At 47.7% G+C, this 18,644-nt stretch overlaps 1 protein-coding gene across 6 annotated transcripts in view; it reads right to left on the reverse strand.

Annotated features, from left to right (window-relative positions):
• The window catches only part of MRAS (muscle RAS oncogene homolog), a 66,621-nt gene that overhangs the window by 7,463 nt on the left and 40,514 nt on the right, over positions 1-18,644 (reverse strand). For all 6 annotated transcript variants that reach the window (XM_019961927.2, XM_019961909.2, XM_070794232.1 and 3 more), the window contains 2 exons: positions 4,557-4,710; positions 2,937-3,036 (listed from right to left, as the gene is read on the reverse strand). In XM_019961927.2, coding sequence (XP_019817486.1) covers positions 2,937-3,036; positions 4,557-4,710 — 254 coding nt within the window. The remainder of the gene's footprint in view (positions 1-2,936; positions 3,037-4,556; positions 4,711-18,644) is intronic.

Raw genomic sequence — 18,644 nt, forward strand, 5'->3', positions numbered from 1 at the left:
AAGCCGTCAGCATCAGCTCACTGTGTGGAGCCTGAGTCTATGGGATGGGATAGCTCCTGGCCTCTCTCTGTTCAGGATGTTGGCTGGTAGACAGGTGGGTGCTTTCTGAGGCCTCAATCTAATTCTAAACCCAGCGGTCAGTTCAGTGCTCACCTGGAAACTTCTGAGCACACCTGTCTTGGTCGATTCCCCCCCTCTTCTTTGAGGCATGTCCTTTTCTTGGCTCTCAAGACCTCACTCTGGTCCTTACATATCACTGACCACTCTGTTGCTTTTCCTGTTTCAGCTCATCTCCCCACATGCATGGCACTGAACTGTCCCCAACCTCAATTCCAGGACTCTTGCCGTACCTACAGGGGTTTCATGACTTTTTTCCTCTTGGGTTTCAAGGCATTTTTTTCTTTTTCCATGTATATAAACATATAATTATATATGTACACATAAAATTGAGGTATGATTGACACACAACACTAATTTCAGGTGTACAACATAATGATTTGGTATTTGTTGTTGTTGTTCAGCCGCTAAGTCGTGTCCAACTCTTTGCCACTCCCATGAGCTTCAGCACACCTGGCTTCCCTGTCCTTCACTATCTCCTACAGTTTGCTCAAGCTCATGTCCATTGGGTCAGTGATGCCATCCAACCATCTTGTCCTCTATCACCCTCATCGACTTCTGCCTTCAATCTTTCCCAGCATCAGGGTCTTTTCAAATGAGTTGGCTCTTCGCATCAGGTGGCCAGAGTATTGGAAGTTCAGCTTTGGCATCCGTCCTTCCAATGAATATCCAAGGTTGATTTCCTTTAGGATTGGTTGGTTTGATCTTGCTGTCCAAGGGACTCTCAAGAGTCTTCTCCAGCACCACAATTCAAAAGCAACAATTCTTTGGCACTCAGTCTTCTTTATGGTGCAACTCTCACATCCATACATGACTACTGGAAAAGCCATAGCTTTGACTAGACAGAACTTTGTTGGCAAAGTGATCTCTGCTTTTTAACACACTGTCTAGGTTTGTCATAGCTTTTCTTCCAAGGAGCGTCTTTTAATTTCGTGGCTGCAGTCACTGTCCACAGTGACTTTGGAGCCCAAAAAAAGAAAATCTGTAGCTGTTTACACTGTTTCCCCATCTATTTGCCATGAAGTGAAGGGACCAGATGCCATGATCTTTGTTTTTGAATGTTGAGTTTTAAGCCAGCTTTTCACTCTCCTCTTTTATCCTCATCAAGAGGCTCTTTAGTTCCTCTTCACTTTCTGTCATTAGGGTTGTGTCATCTGCATATCTGAGGTTATTGATATTTCACCTGGAAATCTAGAGTTCCATGTCTGGTTCTAACTGTTGCTTCTTGACCTGCATACAGGTTTCTCAGGAGCCAGGTAAGGTGGTCTGGATTTCCCATCTCTCTAAGAATTTTCCACAGTTTGTTGTGAATCACGCAGTCAAAGGTTTTAGTGTAGTCAGTGAAACAGAAGTAGATGGTTTTTTGGAATTCCCTTGTTCAGCCAGAAGTCAGGCCATGTCTCTCCTCACTCAGAACCTGCCAGTGGTCTCCCCCTCACTCTGAGTAAAAGCCCTTAAGGCCTTAACCCACTGCACCCCCCTTGCTCTGACCTCACCTCCTGTTATTCACCCCTCCCGTTCCTTCTGCTCTGGCCTCCTTTAACTTCCCTGCTGTTCCTCGAACTCCCACAGCAGGTCTTTGGATTGCTGGATTATCCCTCTGCTGGAACATTCTTTCCCCAGATATCCAGAGGACCTACTCCCTCATCTCCAGTCAGTCCTGGCTGACATGCACCGTCTAGCAAGGCTCTCCCTGATCACCTATTTGTAGAAGTGTGCCCCTCCCACTCCACGTTCCCTCCCTCTCTCCCTAATTTACCTTCACCCAGAGCATGTTACCTTTGGACACTCTAATTTACTTTGTTTACTTATTTTTTAAAAAGCTGGATTTTTTTAAAATTATTTATTTATTTGGCTGCATTGTCTGAATCTTGGTTGCAGCATGTGGGATCTAGTTCCCTAACCAGGGATGGAACCCAGGCCCCCCGCATTGGGAGCTTGGAGTCTTAGCCACTGGACCACCAGGGAATTCCCTGCTTTGTTTATTGACTGTCTTCTGTCACTAGAAGTCAACACCTGAAGCATGGAGTTTTGTATCCCAGGACACAGGACGGTTGAATGAATATGTGAATGAACACAGAAGGCAGAGATAAGCAAAACTAACCCACAGTGACCCCTTTCCTCTACTCGCAGAGCTAGGCCCACTGGGCAGAGGGAAGCGATAATCGTGTAGACTTCCCGGGAGGCTAGGTGGATGTCTACATACCTGACTAGTGAGGCCAGGGCATGGCTGGGCCAATGCAGGGGAGGGGTGGGAAAAAGCCCAGTGACCCCACCATCCAGTGGGTAAAGGGACATCACAAGGAATAGAGAAAAAAACTCAAAAAACTTAAAGATGTCTGCTGACATGCGCTGTGGGCTGGGCCAACCTGGGTTTGATCACTTCCAAGATGAAGACAGTAGTGCCTACCTCCACGTGTGGTAGCCGGGAGTAGATGCTCCCCCAACACAACGCCTGGCACGAGCAGGGCTCAGTGAAGGTGGCTGATCCGACGGTTCTGAGCACAGTCAGGTGCTGGCTCGGAGACAGAAGCCAGCTCTTTGCATGGCCCAGTGATGAACCTGCCGCGTCAGGGCCAGGGCCAGGGCCCTCCCCAGAGCAGGGCCTCTACTGACTGACAAGGACGTGCTTTCTCTCTAGGTTGGCATCGTCTTTCACAAAATATCCCACACTGCACATGCTCCACTGCTATGGAATCCAGCCCATGACCCAGGATGTCTACGTGCCATCCCACAGACCGGGACTGCAGGAGTGAGGTGACACTGACATCCCCTGAGCCCCCCACTCCAACGCGCGCGCGCACACACACACCACCTACATTGTGTTTGGTCGCCATTTCTTTTCCTTGTTCCCTGGTGATTTTCCTCAAATGCATCAGATCGACCTTGTTGGCCACGAGGATCATCGGGAATGACTCCCTGGGGAAAAAAGGAACAGCACCTCGTGAGCTTCCCCTGGTGAAGGCGGGGCACCCTTGCCTCAGGCCTGACAGAGCCCACAGCACCTCCCTTTGGGCCTGAGGCTGACTTCAGAGCCTTTCCTTCCACATCTCCAGGGATGGAAGAGGGGCCTGCGGGTGCTGGCTGCCTTGGTTTGAAGCCTCATGCCTGTTGCAAGGTGAGTGGGGACCCTCCTGGGAACCCTGTGGCTTTACACTCCCTGGGCCAGTGGCTGGGTTCCTGGGCCCACTTCCTCCCATCTCCCAGTCACCGTGACACACGCCCCTGCAGGCCATCATGCTGTGGCCATCAGCAAGGACTCTCGAAGAGCACCAGGGCCAGGGGTGGGCACACAGCTGCCCCTCAACAATGGCGGCTACAAAATCAGGATGGCTCCCAGGAGAGTCAGGAAGGGATCTGGAGTCATGTCTGCCTGAAAGTTTCTGAAGGACACGTGTGGCCACACTCTTGTCCCAAAGTCAATGAAATGCCCATCTCACAGCATCTTTGTCAGCAGTGAGTATTTTCATTAAGAAGTTGCAATTTGATGGGTGAAAAATGGTACTTTATCCTGTTTTCTTACACTTCTTTGATGAGCAAGAAAGTTGAATATCTTCCCACATCTGTGTCATTTATGTTTTCTCTTTAGAGATTCCTATAGTCAAGGGTTTAACGCACATTTATCTCTTAGAACTTTGTGTGTATGTACGTGTACATGTATGTAAGCATCTTTATCTCGAAAAGTTACTATCACTTTGCCTTTAAGATAGGTGTTAACTGGACTTTTCAAATTCACTGAGATTTGGTCAAATCTCCTATTAGTTTGTCCTTTTGTTTTTATACTAAACTCTTTAAGAGCCGGTTAACTGAAAAGACCAGTTGGACTTACAAAAATTTCAAATTATTTAATTACTCCACATTATGCTAAGGAAAACTTGAGCCATTAACTGTTGCTATTGTTTAGTTGCTAAGTCGTGTCTGACTGACTCTTTGTAACCCATGGACTGTAGCCTGCTAGGCTCCCCTGTCCATGAGACTTCCCAGGCAAGAATTGAACCTGCATCTCCTGCATTGGCAGGCGGATTCTTTACCATTGAGCCATCTGTTAAGCCCAAGCCTTTAATTAGAGGCTTATAAATCTCACAGTCAAATGTGATTTAACCAATTACAATGTACACTGGAGAGAAAATTCACTTTTTCTTTGGCTGTAATAAAATTTGGTTAAATTGGAGCTGAAAAACAGATGTTATTTATGGTTCCTTGAGTCATCAGTAGGGACAGTTAAGGCAAGATGGGAGGGAGCCAACCCCTCGAGGCCGTGGATGCATGTCGACCCCTCTGCCATGTAGAAAGGACTGGGGTGGGAGCTGGTGGGAGTTGGAGGAACCAAGGGCTGAATTCAGCTCTGCTCCTTGAACCTCAGCTTTCACCTGAAGATCTGAGAGAGACAGACAGACAGAGCCTACCCTGAGCCAGGCATGGGGTGTCCCAGCCCTCACCTGTCCTTGACGCGCAGGATGAGCTGGTGGAAGCGGTCCACGTGCTCGAAGCTGGCCTTGTCTGTGACCGAGAAGACGATGAGGAAGCCGTCCCCTGTGCGCATGTACTGCTCCCGCATGGCGCTGAACTCCTCCTGTCCGGCTGTGTCCAGAACTGCGGTGGGAGGAGGCCATTCAGGGGCTGGCACCATCCATCTGGGAGCCCCTGGGGCCTGCAGACCCCCAGGCTACAGCTGCGTCCCCTCGGGGTGGCTTCATGGAGCTATCTCCACGAGGCCCGGGCTGTGCTGTCAGGAACCAGCAGGGCCTCAGGCACCTCAGTGTGAGGCTCTGACTGACTTATCTGTGGACCCACTGATTCTGCCCCATTAAGGCTCCCTGGGCCTTAATTCTCTGTCTGAAGAAAAAGCCTCATGAAGTCAGTGATCACTTCTGTGGCAGAACTCCTCAGGAGTCCCCAGACCTGGGCCTGGAGCCCTCAGCAGCCTTTACAAGCTGAGTCTTGGGGAGGTCACTGACTCTCTGAGTCCTTGTTTCTTCATTTGTAAAATGGACACAGTGCCTCTACTTGGCAGCCCCTTGGAAGGAGAGGCCCTGGACCAGCTTGCGGGAAGCCCGAAGAGGCCTTCCCGGGTCAGAAAGGGTCCCCAGCCCTGTGTGCAAGGGACCAGGGGACGGGGCAGCCCCCTGAGAGCCAGGGCCTTTGTCGCCAAGGATGAGGCTGCTGCAGGCCTCCTGAGATCTGGGAACTGAGGCAGCTGGGGAGACAGAGGCTGGAGAGACCATCTCCCCAAAGGCTCTTCCCCTCACCTTCCCCAGCCCCCCACCCCATAAGCCTATTCTCCAGAGATAAAGGTTCTCCCTGATTGTTTCAGAGGTCACAGCCACAACTGGGGGGAGGCTCTTTTTAGACCTGCAAGCCTGACAGGCTCCAGGCCCATGGGGGTTGTGAAATTTAAACCCTTCAGCGGCTTGCAAACTTCTGCTGCCTGCCACCCCTCCCCATTCCCCCAGCTCTCTACCTCTGACCACACACCTCGCCTCTCCTGGAGGCTGTGGAGCAGTTGGTTACAGATTCTGAAGCCGATTCTGGGCTGAGTCTGGCTCCTCATTCCCAGAGTATGACCCTGTGCAAATTCACTTCTGCCTCCTGTTCCTAAAATGGGGCTGGTCAGGGCTGTCCTGAGTTAATATACTAAGGCCATTAGAGCAGCGCTGACACAAAGAAGTCCCTTAGGAGCGTCTGCTATGAGTATCTATTCTCTCCTGGGGCTCCTTTCCTCAGCCCTTCCTCCTCCCTGCTCCTCTTGCCTTGGTGAGCTGATACTGATTCACAGAATACTGCTGCCTCAGCCCCGACTCTCCACCCCCATAGAGGCCCTTCATGGCTCTGTTCTCACTGTCCATTTAAAAGGCCCCTAGCTGGGCTGTCCGTTCCCAGAGGCAGGGACCTGATTTGTGTGTCACCCATCTACTCGGAGCCTGGCATAAACAGCACTCAACAGTGGCTGAGTGAATTAATGAATGTGAAGTCTATTCACTTTCCTTCGTTCATTTATTCAAGAAATATTTGAGCATCTACTGTGTGTCTGGCAGTGCTCTAGGCACTATGCATACAGGGGAATGGGGCAAAATCCTTGCTCTCATGTGACTTACAATCTAATAGGAAGACAGATAAACGAATGAATTGATACTGTAATTTCTAGTAAAGATGGGTATATACTAGGAACAGTAGCGCCAGTTGGAGGTATCTGGTAGAAGTTGGTGTCATTTTGGATAGGGAAGGATGGCATCTCTCCTTCTCCTTTAGGAGAAGCTTTTGAGCAGTGACTAAATGATGGGGGTAGGGGAGCCATGTGGCCAATGGCAAGAGCATTCCGGGCTGAGGGAACGTGGTGGGTGGAGGTGGGCAAAGGCAGGCTGGCTGAACTGGGGAAGTGGAGGGACTGCTGAGTGGAAGATGGGGGGAGGTGGGGCAGGTCAAGGGTGGGTGGGACTGCTGCATCTGGGTAAGGCTGACTTCATTCACTGCAGAGACTGGGCAAAAGAGAGAGATGATCTATAGGACATTTGAAAAGTTTACCCTGGCGGTTGGGGAAATCCAGACCAAGAGTAGAAGCAGGGTACTAGGTAGGCGGTTATGCAGTAATCCAGCAAGACAAGACAGAGAGCAGGACTGAAGGTGGGGTGAGGGGGCTGCTGTGAGAAGTGGCCCGATTCAGGCCCGATTCAGGCCACTATCTAGGACAGAGCCAACAGGAGCAGGGTGTTCTGGAGGGAAACATGGGGATGGGGGTGGTGAGAGAGAAGAGCATTGAGGCTTGTGGCTGTTTGGGGGCTGAGCCAAATGAATGGTGGTATCATATCCTAAATGGGGGAAGATGGTGAATAACAGGGTTGTGGGGGGGGCCTCAGTTTCTGACACACTTCAGAACCTCTCAGACATGTATGTAGGACTTCAAACAGGCATTTGGAGACTTAAGTCAGAAAACTAGAAGAGGGGCAAGAGATACAGACGTAGGAGTTGCCAGTGTGTGGACGGCCAGGAAAGCCATAGCACAAGCTAGTCAGGACCCCCAGGAATCCACATCTTAGGCAGACACTGTGAGATCAAGCCTGAGAAAGTGACCTTGTCCCCACAGCCTGTCACCCTGCACATCCCCCTGAGTCACTCAGCAAGGCAGAGGGGCAAGGCTTGGTGGACACACGGACACAAGCTGTACCCCACACATAAGAGCCTGGGTCTCCTCATGTATGAAAGCAGGGCGGGGCTCCTGGGTCTTCAGGTCCTTTAAGTTCTGACATCCTAGAATTCTTTGGTTTGGATATTAATGATAAATGAAGGGGTTAAGAAAATAAGATCTACAGCTGAGGACCAGCGGGGAGACCGAGGCAGTTTCCCCAATTTCCTTGGGAGGAGGGATGAAGACTGACCTTCACCCAGAGGGAGTGAATCCCACTCAGAACTGCAGTCAACAAAACAGATGCAAATGGCGTGGATTTGACTAAAGTGGGAATGGCAAGGCCTGAACTGAACAGCAGAAGACATTCAGGTAATATTGTAACTCATGTATGCACAGATTTTGAGGGTATATATTACCTGAAACAAAAATAGAGATCTGGGATATCTACAAATACCATCATTCGGAATAAAAAAAAAAAAATTCAACAGGGAGTTGAAAATCAAAATGGACCCCTCTAGAAAGGAAACACAGTCATTCCAGACATCAATTGCCTTATAAATTACATTCTCCACGCTTTCTAAAAGAATTCCTGGAGGATATACTCCAGCAAAGTGAAAAATAGATCCATGAAAAAGAAAGATGAGTGGTATTATAAATGATGTCAACAGTGGTATGCAAAGGAAACAGAAAAACCTGAGTTAAGTTTCAACACATATTATAATACATATTATAAAACAATTTGAAGACAATGAAGGACAATTTAGAACTAAAATCTATGATGATCCATATGTGAGGGTAGGGGCTGGGAAAAATAAGTTATCATTAATAAATACTAAAGTTCTTGCCTCATTTGGGAAGAGTCTAAAGATACTGATTACATCCAGATGTTGATATAAAAATGTAAGTATACACACATATATATACAATATTAGAATAATCACCCAAGATAAGACTCAAAACTTCCTAATCATTAGAGGAAAGAAAAACAGGATAAAGTAAATGAGACCAGTTCAATGAAAGGCAAAAATAAACTATACACAGAGTTCCCTGGTGGCTTAGTAGTTAGAATTCCAGATTTTCACTGCCATGGCCTAGGTTCAAGCCCTGGTTGGGGAACTGAGAGCCTGTAAGCCACACAGTATGGCAAAAAAAAAAAACCCAGAAACAAAAAACTATACACAAATAAGAAAGTTTAAAACGTAGACATGAAATAAGATGGCAGAAATAAATCTACAATGAATGACAGCAAATGGGTTAAATTCACCTATTAAAAGCAGATACTCAGTACAAAATCCACTTGTCTGCTACTATAAAAGACATGTGTAAAACAAAATGACACAGAAGAAATTAAAAATGAAAGGATAAAAAAGGATATGCCAAATGGCATTAAAACATGTATAATGTCATATGTGAAATGAATCGCCAGTCCAGGTTTGATGCATGATACAGGATGCTCAGGGCTGGTGCACTGGGATGACCCAGAGGGATGGTATGGGGAGGGAGGTGGGAGGGGGGTTCAGCATGTGTACACCTGTGGTGGATTCATGTTGATGTATGGCAAAACCAATGCAATATTGTAAAGTAATTAGCCTCCAATTAAAATAAATAAATTTATATTAAAAAAAAAAGGATATGCCAGTCACAGGCACCCACAAAACAGAATTCAAGACTAAGGCATTAAATAGAACAAACCAGAGTATTTATAATGGGAAAAAGTACAGCATCAAAAAGTGTCAAAGTCATGAGTCATAAATATATAAGAATATTGCCTAAATTATATGTATATGTATAAAAAACTGATTTTTTAAAACCGTAGGAACAGACAGATCCCACAATCATTGTGGGAGAATTGAACAGTCTTTCCTTAGAGATAGAACAAGTCACTCCCCAAATAATGATCTATCATTAAATAACACAATTCAAAAATGTAAACCGAGAGACTGAAAGAACAAACTTTACATCCAAACCATAAATAAATATTTTCAAACACATGTGAAACAGTCATAAAAATTGGCTATATATTAGGTCATAAATAAAAATGTCAACAAATTCCAGAAGGCAGAAGTCATATGGAACATCTTTTGCACTATAAGATCAGAAATGAACAGTAACATGATTCTAAAAGAAACTATCCACTTGAAAAATCTAAGAAGCTATAGTGCTCTATGGTGTGGTGGTGGTTTAGTCACTCAGCGGTGTTCGACTCTTGCAACCCCATGGACTGTAGCCCTCCAGACTCCCCTGTCCATGGGATTTTCCAGGCAAGAATACTGCAGGGGTTGCCATTTCCTTCTCCAAGGGATCTTCACAACCCAAGGATGAACCCTGAGTCTCCCCCATTGCAGGCAGATTCTTTACCAACTGAGCCAACAGGGAAGCCCATAGTGCTCTGTAACTCTTCAGTAAAAGAGAAAAGTGAAGCAGAGATTACAGACAATTTAGAATTGTATCATAAACAATTATAAACCCCTATACTTTGAGACCAGAGTGGTACTCAGAGGAAAATTACAGCTTTACATGTACTTTTAAAAACAAGAAAGACTGAAAAGTAACTAAGCATTTAAACCAAAAGGCTAAAAAGAAAAAATAAAATAAAACCAAAGAAAGAAGAAATTGTCAATAAAAGTAGAAATTAAGAAAATGGGAAGAAGGAAAAAGTAGCTGATATCTAAAAATCAAAAGCTGATTCTTTGAAAACTAATTTAAAAAAAACCTTTAGGAATTCTTATCAGAGGAAAAAGAAGATATTTGGAATGAGAAAAGGCCCCTGTCTATGGATATAGATAAATATTTAATTATGAGAGAAAACTATCTACAGTTTTATAGCAATAACATTTTCAACTCTTTATTTAACTTAAAATATAAATGAACAAAACTGGCTCAGAAAATATGTAAAACCCAAATAGGCCAATACTTATCAGTGAAATTGAAGAGACAAAACTATTCTGTGAGGAGCACAAAGCTAGTTTTATAATCAACGTGGCTCAGTGGTAAAGAAGCTGTCTGCCAGTGCAAGAGATGTGGGTTTGGTTCCTGGTTCAGGAAGATCCCTTGGCGAAGGAAATGGCAACCCACTCCAGTATTCTTGCCTGGAAAATCCCACGGACAGATGAGTCTGGCTGGCAACAGTCCATGTGGTCACAAAGAGTCAGACACAACAACCAAACAACAACAAGAACAATACAGAACTTTCTAGCTCATTATAACAACTTAGCATAATCCTAATAACAACCTGGACAGAAATAGCACATGGGCATGTAGTGACTGCCAGGCCCGGACCACCTTTGGGGGACAGAAGTAGCCTGCATTGTGACCCTATCTATGAGGTACAGCCATTCACTTGCCAATTACTTTCTGAGCACTTATTTGGTGCTAAACCACTGTGCTGCTTGGTACTTTGGGTGGTTAAAGAATAAGATGCATCTCCTTTTCCGGGTACTTAAGAGGCCAGTTGGGCTGATACTTAAAAAATAATACAGGACAGAACAACGGACTGGTTCCAAATTGGGAAAGGAGTACGTCAAGGCTGCATATTGTCACCCTGCTTATTTAACTTATATACAGAGTACATCATGTGAAATGCCAGACTGGATGAAGCACAAGCTGGAATCAAGATTGCTGGGAGAAATATCAATAATCTCAGATATGTAGATGACACCACCCTTATGGCAGAAAGTGAAGAGGAACTAAAGAACCTCTTGATAAAAGTGAAAAAGGAGAGTGAAAAAACTGGCTTAAAACTCAACATTCAAAAAACAAAGATCATGGCATCAGGTCCCATCACTTCATGGGAAATTGATGGGAAACAATGGAAACACTGAGAGACTGTATTTTCACTGCAGATGGTGAGTGCAGCCATGAAATTAAAGACACCTGCTCCTTGGGAGATAAGCTATGACCAGCCTAGACAGCATATTAAAAAGCAGAGACATTACTTTGCCAACAAACGCCTGTTAAGTTAAAGTTAAAGCTATGGTTTTTCCAGTAGTCATGTATGGATGTGAGAGAGTTGGGTCATAAAGAAAGCTGAGCACTGAAAAATTGATGCTTTTGAACTGCGGTATTGGAGAAGACTCTTGAGAGTAACTTGGAGTGCAAGGAGAGCCAACCAGTCCATCCTAAAGGAAATCAGTCCTGAATATTCATTGGAAAGACTGATGTTGAAGCTCCAGTACTTTAGCCAGCTGATGCGAAGAACTGAATTGGAAAAGACCCTGATGCTGGGAAAGATTGAAGGCAGGAGGAGAAGAGGACAACAGAAGATGAGATAGTTGGATGACATCACCAAGTTGATGGACATGAGTTTGAACAAGCTCCCAGAGTTGGTGATGGACAGGGAAGCCTGGCATGCTGCTGTCCATGGAGTCACAGAGTCGGACACGACTGAACTGAACTGGACAGAAAATGATACATGTTATTGGAGACCTAGAGGAGGGGTGGGTCCCTTCAACTTAGAGGGATAATGGAAGGTTTTAGTGAGGAGAGGGCATTTATTGGAAGAACAGAAACGGACATAAAAAGACAGAGCCTGGGGAAAGTCCTCCTAGGCAGGGGAACAGCAGAAGCAAGGGCCCAGGGGCTGGAAGGGAAAGAGCAGTAACGAGGCTGGCACGCTGGGGAAAAGGCCTGTGCTGGAAGAGGTGGGAGAAAGAGGAGACGGGGAGGTCAACGGATGGGCCCTCGGATTCTAAACTAAGATGTCAGAACTTGGTGGTACTGGGGAGCTATTGAAGATTCTGAGGGAAGAGATATAGTCAGAGGAGAGTGAGTGAAGGAAGCGCTGGTGAAGAGGTGGAGGAGGGGCCTGGACAGAGGCAACCAGGGTGGAAGAGATAGAGGGTGTGTGCTTCAGATAGAGGGAAAGGAACGAACGGGGCGCCCCAAGGACACGGAACACAGGGATGGGAGCCCATGGAGACTGCAGACTGACTTGGGCCCTAGGAGGGGAGGGCAGGTACAACCAGGGAGGATGTGGGGGCTGAGCTGAGCCTTGTCTGGTTTGGGGTCCACCCCTCACCCACCTTTCCCCACCACACACATCCTGCAAATGCCTGGTCACAGGCCCCTTGTAAGGGGCCCTGCCTCCAAGAAGAAAATGGGCAGCTGTGCTTTAAAAAAAAAATCATGATTTTGCCTGTATCCCTCATGCTTGATGTCATGAAGGTAGGAGGACTCCTGAGACAGAAAGTATTAGTCACTGTGAGAGGGGTCCTGCCAATGTGTGCGTGTGAGAGACAGACAAAGGCAGAGACAGACAGAGGCAGCCAGCCTGGAGAAGGAGCGAAGAGAGAAAGAGATTCTGGCAATAGAGCGGGTCAGGGCTGTGCACTCCATCTGCCCTGCTCCAGGCTTCCCACCCGGGGGTGGATGACCCTGCAGTGTTGCTGAAGAAGATTTAAGTGGATACCCTGGAGTTGTTCTTGGGTCTGGTGGATTCTAGAAGCCAAGCCCACATGCTGGCAGGGATGGGGTCCCAGCATGCAGGCAGCACCAGCCTGGGTCCCTGCTAAGCCCTCCCTTCCTAACCCCTCCCTGCTCCCTCCTTATCCCTCCCCCTTCTCCTCCAGGGCTCCTAGAGGGAGACAAACACTTGGAGAGGGGTCTGGGGCTCTGACACTGGCCCACAGCCAGGGTACAGTCCAAGCTCTTTGGCTAAAAGTAGTCCTGTCCAGTGTATTCCGACTGATGTCAAGCACTGAGCTGAGACTTTATACAACTCATCTGTCCTCGCAGTCCTCTTCATGGCCCTGGAAAGGAGGTATTACTGTCCCCCTAGTACAGATAAGAAAATTGAGGCCCAGGAAGTTAAAGGATCTGTTCAAGGCCACATGCTGGGGAGAAGGTCACCCTGGCTCCCCAAGACCCAACTGCCTCAGCTCGTTCAGGCTGTCTGCTTCAACCAGAGGGTGTGGATCTGACCAGCTGTGCCTCAGATCCAGGCCCTTGCCTAGCCATGACCTCCGCCAGAATGCCCACACAGGGCTCCCCCAGAAGGGCTGCAGCCCCTCTCCTTTCCTGAGGGCCCTGGCCTCTGATCTCCTTCTTTGAACCCTTCCTGTTGCACGTGGCTCTGGTTCCTCCAAGCCTCTGCTCAGTTCCCCACTAGGTACAGCCCCAGAGGGTGCAAGTCTGGCTTTCATTTCCCTGGGTCCCCCAAAAGCTTCAGCACCCAATGAAGGCTCAAAAAATATTTGCAGAATGACTGGACAGATCACACGCACGCTACAGGAAATGCAGTTATTGTGTTCAAACAACCCACGCCAGCTGCAAGGGAAACCACTAAAACAGACTTTTAAAGCCCTATAACTCACCCTTCAGAGTGAAGTCAGTGTTCCGGAATATGAAACAATACAGATGATAATTTCTAGAGATACCATGCCTCCAAGGACCGACGTCTCTCATCCCAAGGTCCACCTTGGGAGGCAGGAGGGACTGTGTCCAATTTCACAGGGCAGTCAGGCAGGGAAGCCTGGGCTCTGCCTGGGAAAAGACTCCCATTAAAAAATGCCAGTTCGTTGAGGATCAATAGTGATGAGGGTTCCCCTTTGGGGTAGGCTGGGTGCCTGGCAAAGGGCTTGATGCATCAACCAGCCACCATGTCCAGGAAAAGGGCTGCTCTTTCCTTCTCCGAAGCACTGGCCCAGCATGTTGAGCCAGGCAGCTCTAAGCGGGAGGGAGCTAAAATCCTGTGGCAGGCGCCGGCTGGCTCCTTGGCAATGGGGGAAGATTCCCTCTGGCAGTGGCCCCAGCCTTGACTGGCTGACATCAGGGGAGACTGCTGGCCACCGGCCCCAGGGAACAGTTGTCTTCATGACCACACTACTGCAGCTGGGGGATGGAGGGATGGGGGTAGGTCTTGGGAGACGCTTTCATGAGGCCCATGAGACCCCTGACTTGGTGGGCATGTTGCATGTGAGGGGTCCATGACTTTGTGGGATTCTAAGAGGAGCCTGGACCTCCCCCCAATCCCGCCTCAATGTCACTCTCAGGGAGGGAAGAGAAGATAGAGGGCAGGGAGCAGCAGGGGACTCACCAGTGTAACCAGGGACCCAGGAGTATCCCAGAGACAGACAGGGCCCAGGAAGGGAGAGAAACAAGGAGGCGAAGCACTGTCCTGGGATCCCGTTTCCATCTCACAACCACAGGGATGTGGGGGGTTTACAGGGGAAGAAACTGAAGCAGGCAGGGTTGGGACTTGCCCAGGTTCCTGCTGTAATGAGCAGCAGAGGCAAGATCTGAACACAAGTGTGTCTGGGCCTGGCCTGGCTCTGCTCCTGGCTCTGCCTGTCTCCATGGCCTGTGAGGACGGGCAGGCCCCATAGGAGGGGTGAGGACAGAACCCCTGAGGTTTGTGGGGATGGAAGACAAAAGCCTGAGGGCTATGCCTCCTCCCCCACCCCCACCTGGTTACCCCAAACCTCTACCTGTTCCACACCTGCCCCTGGGCAGCCCCGCAGAGCCAGGAGGAGAGAGCCCGGGTACACTGGCCTAGTTCCCCCAAAAGCAGTTCCCAGGGCATCCTTAGAGCACCCAAGAAATCTACAAGAGCCCTACCAGTCCGTCCATTCTCCAGCTGCTGTTTTCCACTATGTCCTCAATCCTCCAGCTTCCACTGCAGCTGAAGGTCTAGAACAGATCAGCAGGAACTAGAGTCCACAAGCTTCCAAACCAACCCGCCTCAGGGACAGAGCAAGACTCACCTACTGTGGGTGAGGAAGGTAAAGGGGTGCAGCCACTTCAGAAAACAGTGTGGCAGCTTCTCACAATGGTATATGCAGAGTGCATCATGTGAAATGCTGGGGTGGATGGAGAACAAGCTGGAATCAAGATTCCAGGGAGAAATATCAACAACCTCAGATACGCAGATGACACCACCCTTATGGCAGAAAGTGAAGGGGAACTAAAGAGCCTCTTGATGAAAGTGAAAGAGGATAGTGAAAAAGCTGGCTGAAAACTCAACATTCAAAAAACAAAGATCATGGGATCCAGTCCCATCACTTCATGGCAAGTAGATGGGGAAACAGTGAGACACTTTATTTTCTTGGGCTCCAAAATCACTTTATATGGTGATTACAGCCATTAAATTAAAAGACACTTACTCACTAGAAAGAAAGCTATGACCAACCTAGACAGCATATTAACAAGCAGAGACATTACTTTGCTTACAAAGGTCCATATAATCAAAGCTATGGTTTTTCCAGTAGTCATGTACAGATGTGAAAGTTGGACCATAAAGGAGGCTAAATGCCAAAGAATTGATGCTTTTGAACCGTGGTGTTGGAGAGAGTCCCTTGGACAGCAAGGAGATCAAACCAGTCAATCCTAAAGGAAATCAACCCTAAATATTCATTGGAAAGACTAATGCTGAAGCTGAAGCTCCAGTACGTTGGTCACCTGATACAAAGAGCCCACTCATTGGAAAAGATCTTGATGTTGGGAAAGATTAACAGCAGGAGGAGAAGGTTGGATGGCATCACTGACCCAATGCACCTGAGATTAAGCACGCTCTGGGAGATGGTGACGGACAGGGAAGTCTGGCCTGCTGCAGTCCATGGGGTTGCAAAGAGTCAGACACAACTCAGCGACTGAACAACAACAACACAATGTTAAACACAGAGTTACCACTCGACCCAGCAATTCCACTCCTAAGGTGCATCTGAGAGAACTGAAATCATGTGTCCACACAAAAACTTGCACATGACTGTCCACAGAAGCATTCTCCATCACAGCCCCAAAATGGAAACAACCCAAGCGTCCACTGACTGATGAATGGATAAACAAAATGTCATCCCTCCATATACAGCTGACCCTTGAACAGCACAGTTGTGAACTAAGCAGGTCCATCTATATTGGGACTTTTTCCAATAAATATACAAAATTATATGTACAGAACATTGTGTGCAAGACTTGTATTGAAGTGGATAGTCTGTCCTTACATTAGGCATACGGTGAGTGATATTTAAAATCAATAATGTGTTGGGCTTCCCTGCTGGATCAGTGGTTAAGAATCTCCCTTGCAATGCAAGGGATACTGGTTCAATCCCTGGTCTGGGAAGATCCTATATACCATGGAGCACACACACACAACACTATTGAGTCTGTGCTCTAGAGCTCAAGAGCCGCAACTACTGAGCCCATACACTACAGTTACTGAAGCCTGAGTGCTATACAGCCTATGCTCTACAGCAAAGAGAAGCCTGCATATCGCCAGGAAGAGTAGCCCCTGCTTGCCACAACTAGAGAAAGCCTGCATGCAGCAACGAAGACCCACCACAGCCAAAAAAAAAACAAATAAATAAATCTTAAAAGAAATAAAGATGCTCAACATCACTCATTACCAGAGAAATCCAAATCAAACCACAATGAAGTACCATCTCACGCTGGTCAGAATGGTTGCCATCAAAGTCTACAAAAAATAAATGCTGGAGAGGATGTGGGAAAAAGGGAACCCTCTTACATTGTTGGGCTTCCCTGATAGCTCAGTTGGTAAAGAATCTGCCTGCAATGCAGAAGACCCTGGTTTGATTCCTGGGTCAGGAAGATCCCCTGGAGATGGGATAGGCTACCCACTCCAGTATTCTTGGGCTTCCCTTGTGGCTCAGCTGGTAAAGAATCCATCTGCAATGCGTGAGACCTGGGTTTGATCCCTGGGTTGGGAAGAGCCCCTGGAGAACGGAAAGGCCACCCACTCCAGTATTCTGGCCTGGAGAATTACATGGACTACAGTCCATGGCGTTGAAAAGAGTTGAACACGACCGAGCGACTTTCACTTACACTGTTGGTGGGAATGCAAACTAGTACAGCCACTATGGAGAACAGTGTGGATATTCCTTTAAAAACTGGAAATAGAACTGCCATATGACCCAGCAATCCCACTGCTGGGCATACACACCAAGGAAACCAGAACTGAGACATAGGTACCCCAATGTTCACTGCAGCACTGTTTATAATAGCCAGGACCAGGGGACTAGAAAAATGGGGAAGGATAGGAAGGGTTAAGGAGAGCAAAGAGAGAGGGAAGGGGAGAGAAGTCAATAAAGTCTCTTGTTCCTTACCCGGTCGGGGCACTCTGGCCAGTTGTCCACGTCAGGAGGAGACCAGGGACAAAAGGGTCCCAGTTGCGGCCGCTGGGTCTGGTCCATTGGCAGGCAAGCTGGCCCCTGAGTACCCTGAATGGTCAGGATGTCAGTCTCAGCAAAGAAGAGTCCCCGCCAGAGTCGCCATTTGTTGCAGGAAGGCGGACCCCTTCCAGGGCCCGAAACTGGGCTCTTGTCTGACACTCGGAAATGAATTGTCCGAGGAGACACATGTGCTGACAAAGCAAGAGATTCACACAGAAAAAGGAATGAAATTCTGAGAGCATGCTACAACATGGATGAAACTTGAAGTGCTAAGGGACAGGAGCCAGACACAAAGGTCACATATTGTATGATTCCATTTACGTGAAATGTCCAGAATAGGCAAATCCATAAACGCAGAAAGGAGACGAGAGGTTTGGAAACTGGGAGGTGGGGAGGATGGCTAATGGGGGTGAGGTTTTTGGAGGGTGATGAAAATGTGGATGAGATAGTGATCCCAGTGATGGGTGATTTTTTAATCCACCAGAAATTTTGACTGCACACTTTTGTGTATATACTATCAGCCACTCAACTGTGCACTTTAAAAGGGGGGGTGGGGTGGATTTTACATGAGAATTACATCTCAGTCAAAAAACAATTGTATGGGGGGAAAAACCCATTTCCCTTCTCTGCAGCGCTTTCTCCACCTGCCTCTCTCTGCGGTGGATGACTCAGCCCACTCCTGCCCAAGACCATCCCCTCTCCTCCAGCCACATGCTGGATCCTATCTCCCATCCCCTATGCAAGGACATGAGCACTATTTTGACCCCTCCCCCTCCTGCATCATCCACTTCTCTGTTGGTCCATTTCTATCAGTATGTAAACATGGCACAGTTTCTTTTCCCTTAATAAAACAAAAATAAAACCAAAAAATTAAAAGTGAAAAACAACCCTCCCCTTAACCTCACACCTTCGAATGATCATCCATTTCTCTAGTCCCTTTACAGCCACATTCCTTGACTGGCCTGTCCTCACTGCCTGCCCTTCCTCTCCTCCACCATCTCTTGAACTCGCTGTAAACCACTCTATCAAAGATGATGCTGTCAAGTCACCACCAGATCACTAAATCCAGCAGACACTTTGCAGCCTTCATCCCACGGGGTCACTAGCCAGCATCTGACACACTTGATGGTTCCGTCCTTTTCGAAGAGCCTCTGCACTTGGCCTTGGTGAGTCACTCTGTCCTGCTGCTTCTCTGATTCTAATCACTCTCTGAACATTGGTGGATGCCTGCACTCGGTCCTGGGACCCCGTCTCTAACCATGTTCACCTTTTCTCGGAGGTCT

Source organism: Bos indicus, chromosome 1 (genome assembly GCF_029378745.1).
Source record: "Bos indicus isolate NIAB-ARS_2022 breed Sahiwal x Tharparkar chromosome 1, NIAB-ARS_B.indTharparkar_mat_pri_1.0, whole genome shotgun sequence".
Lineage (NCBI taxonomy): Eukaryota > Metazoa > Chordata > Mammalia > Artiodactyla > Bovidae > Bos > Bos indicus.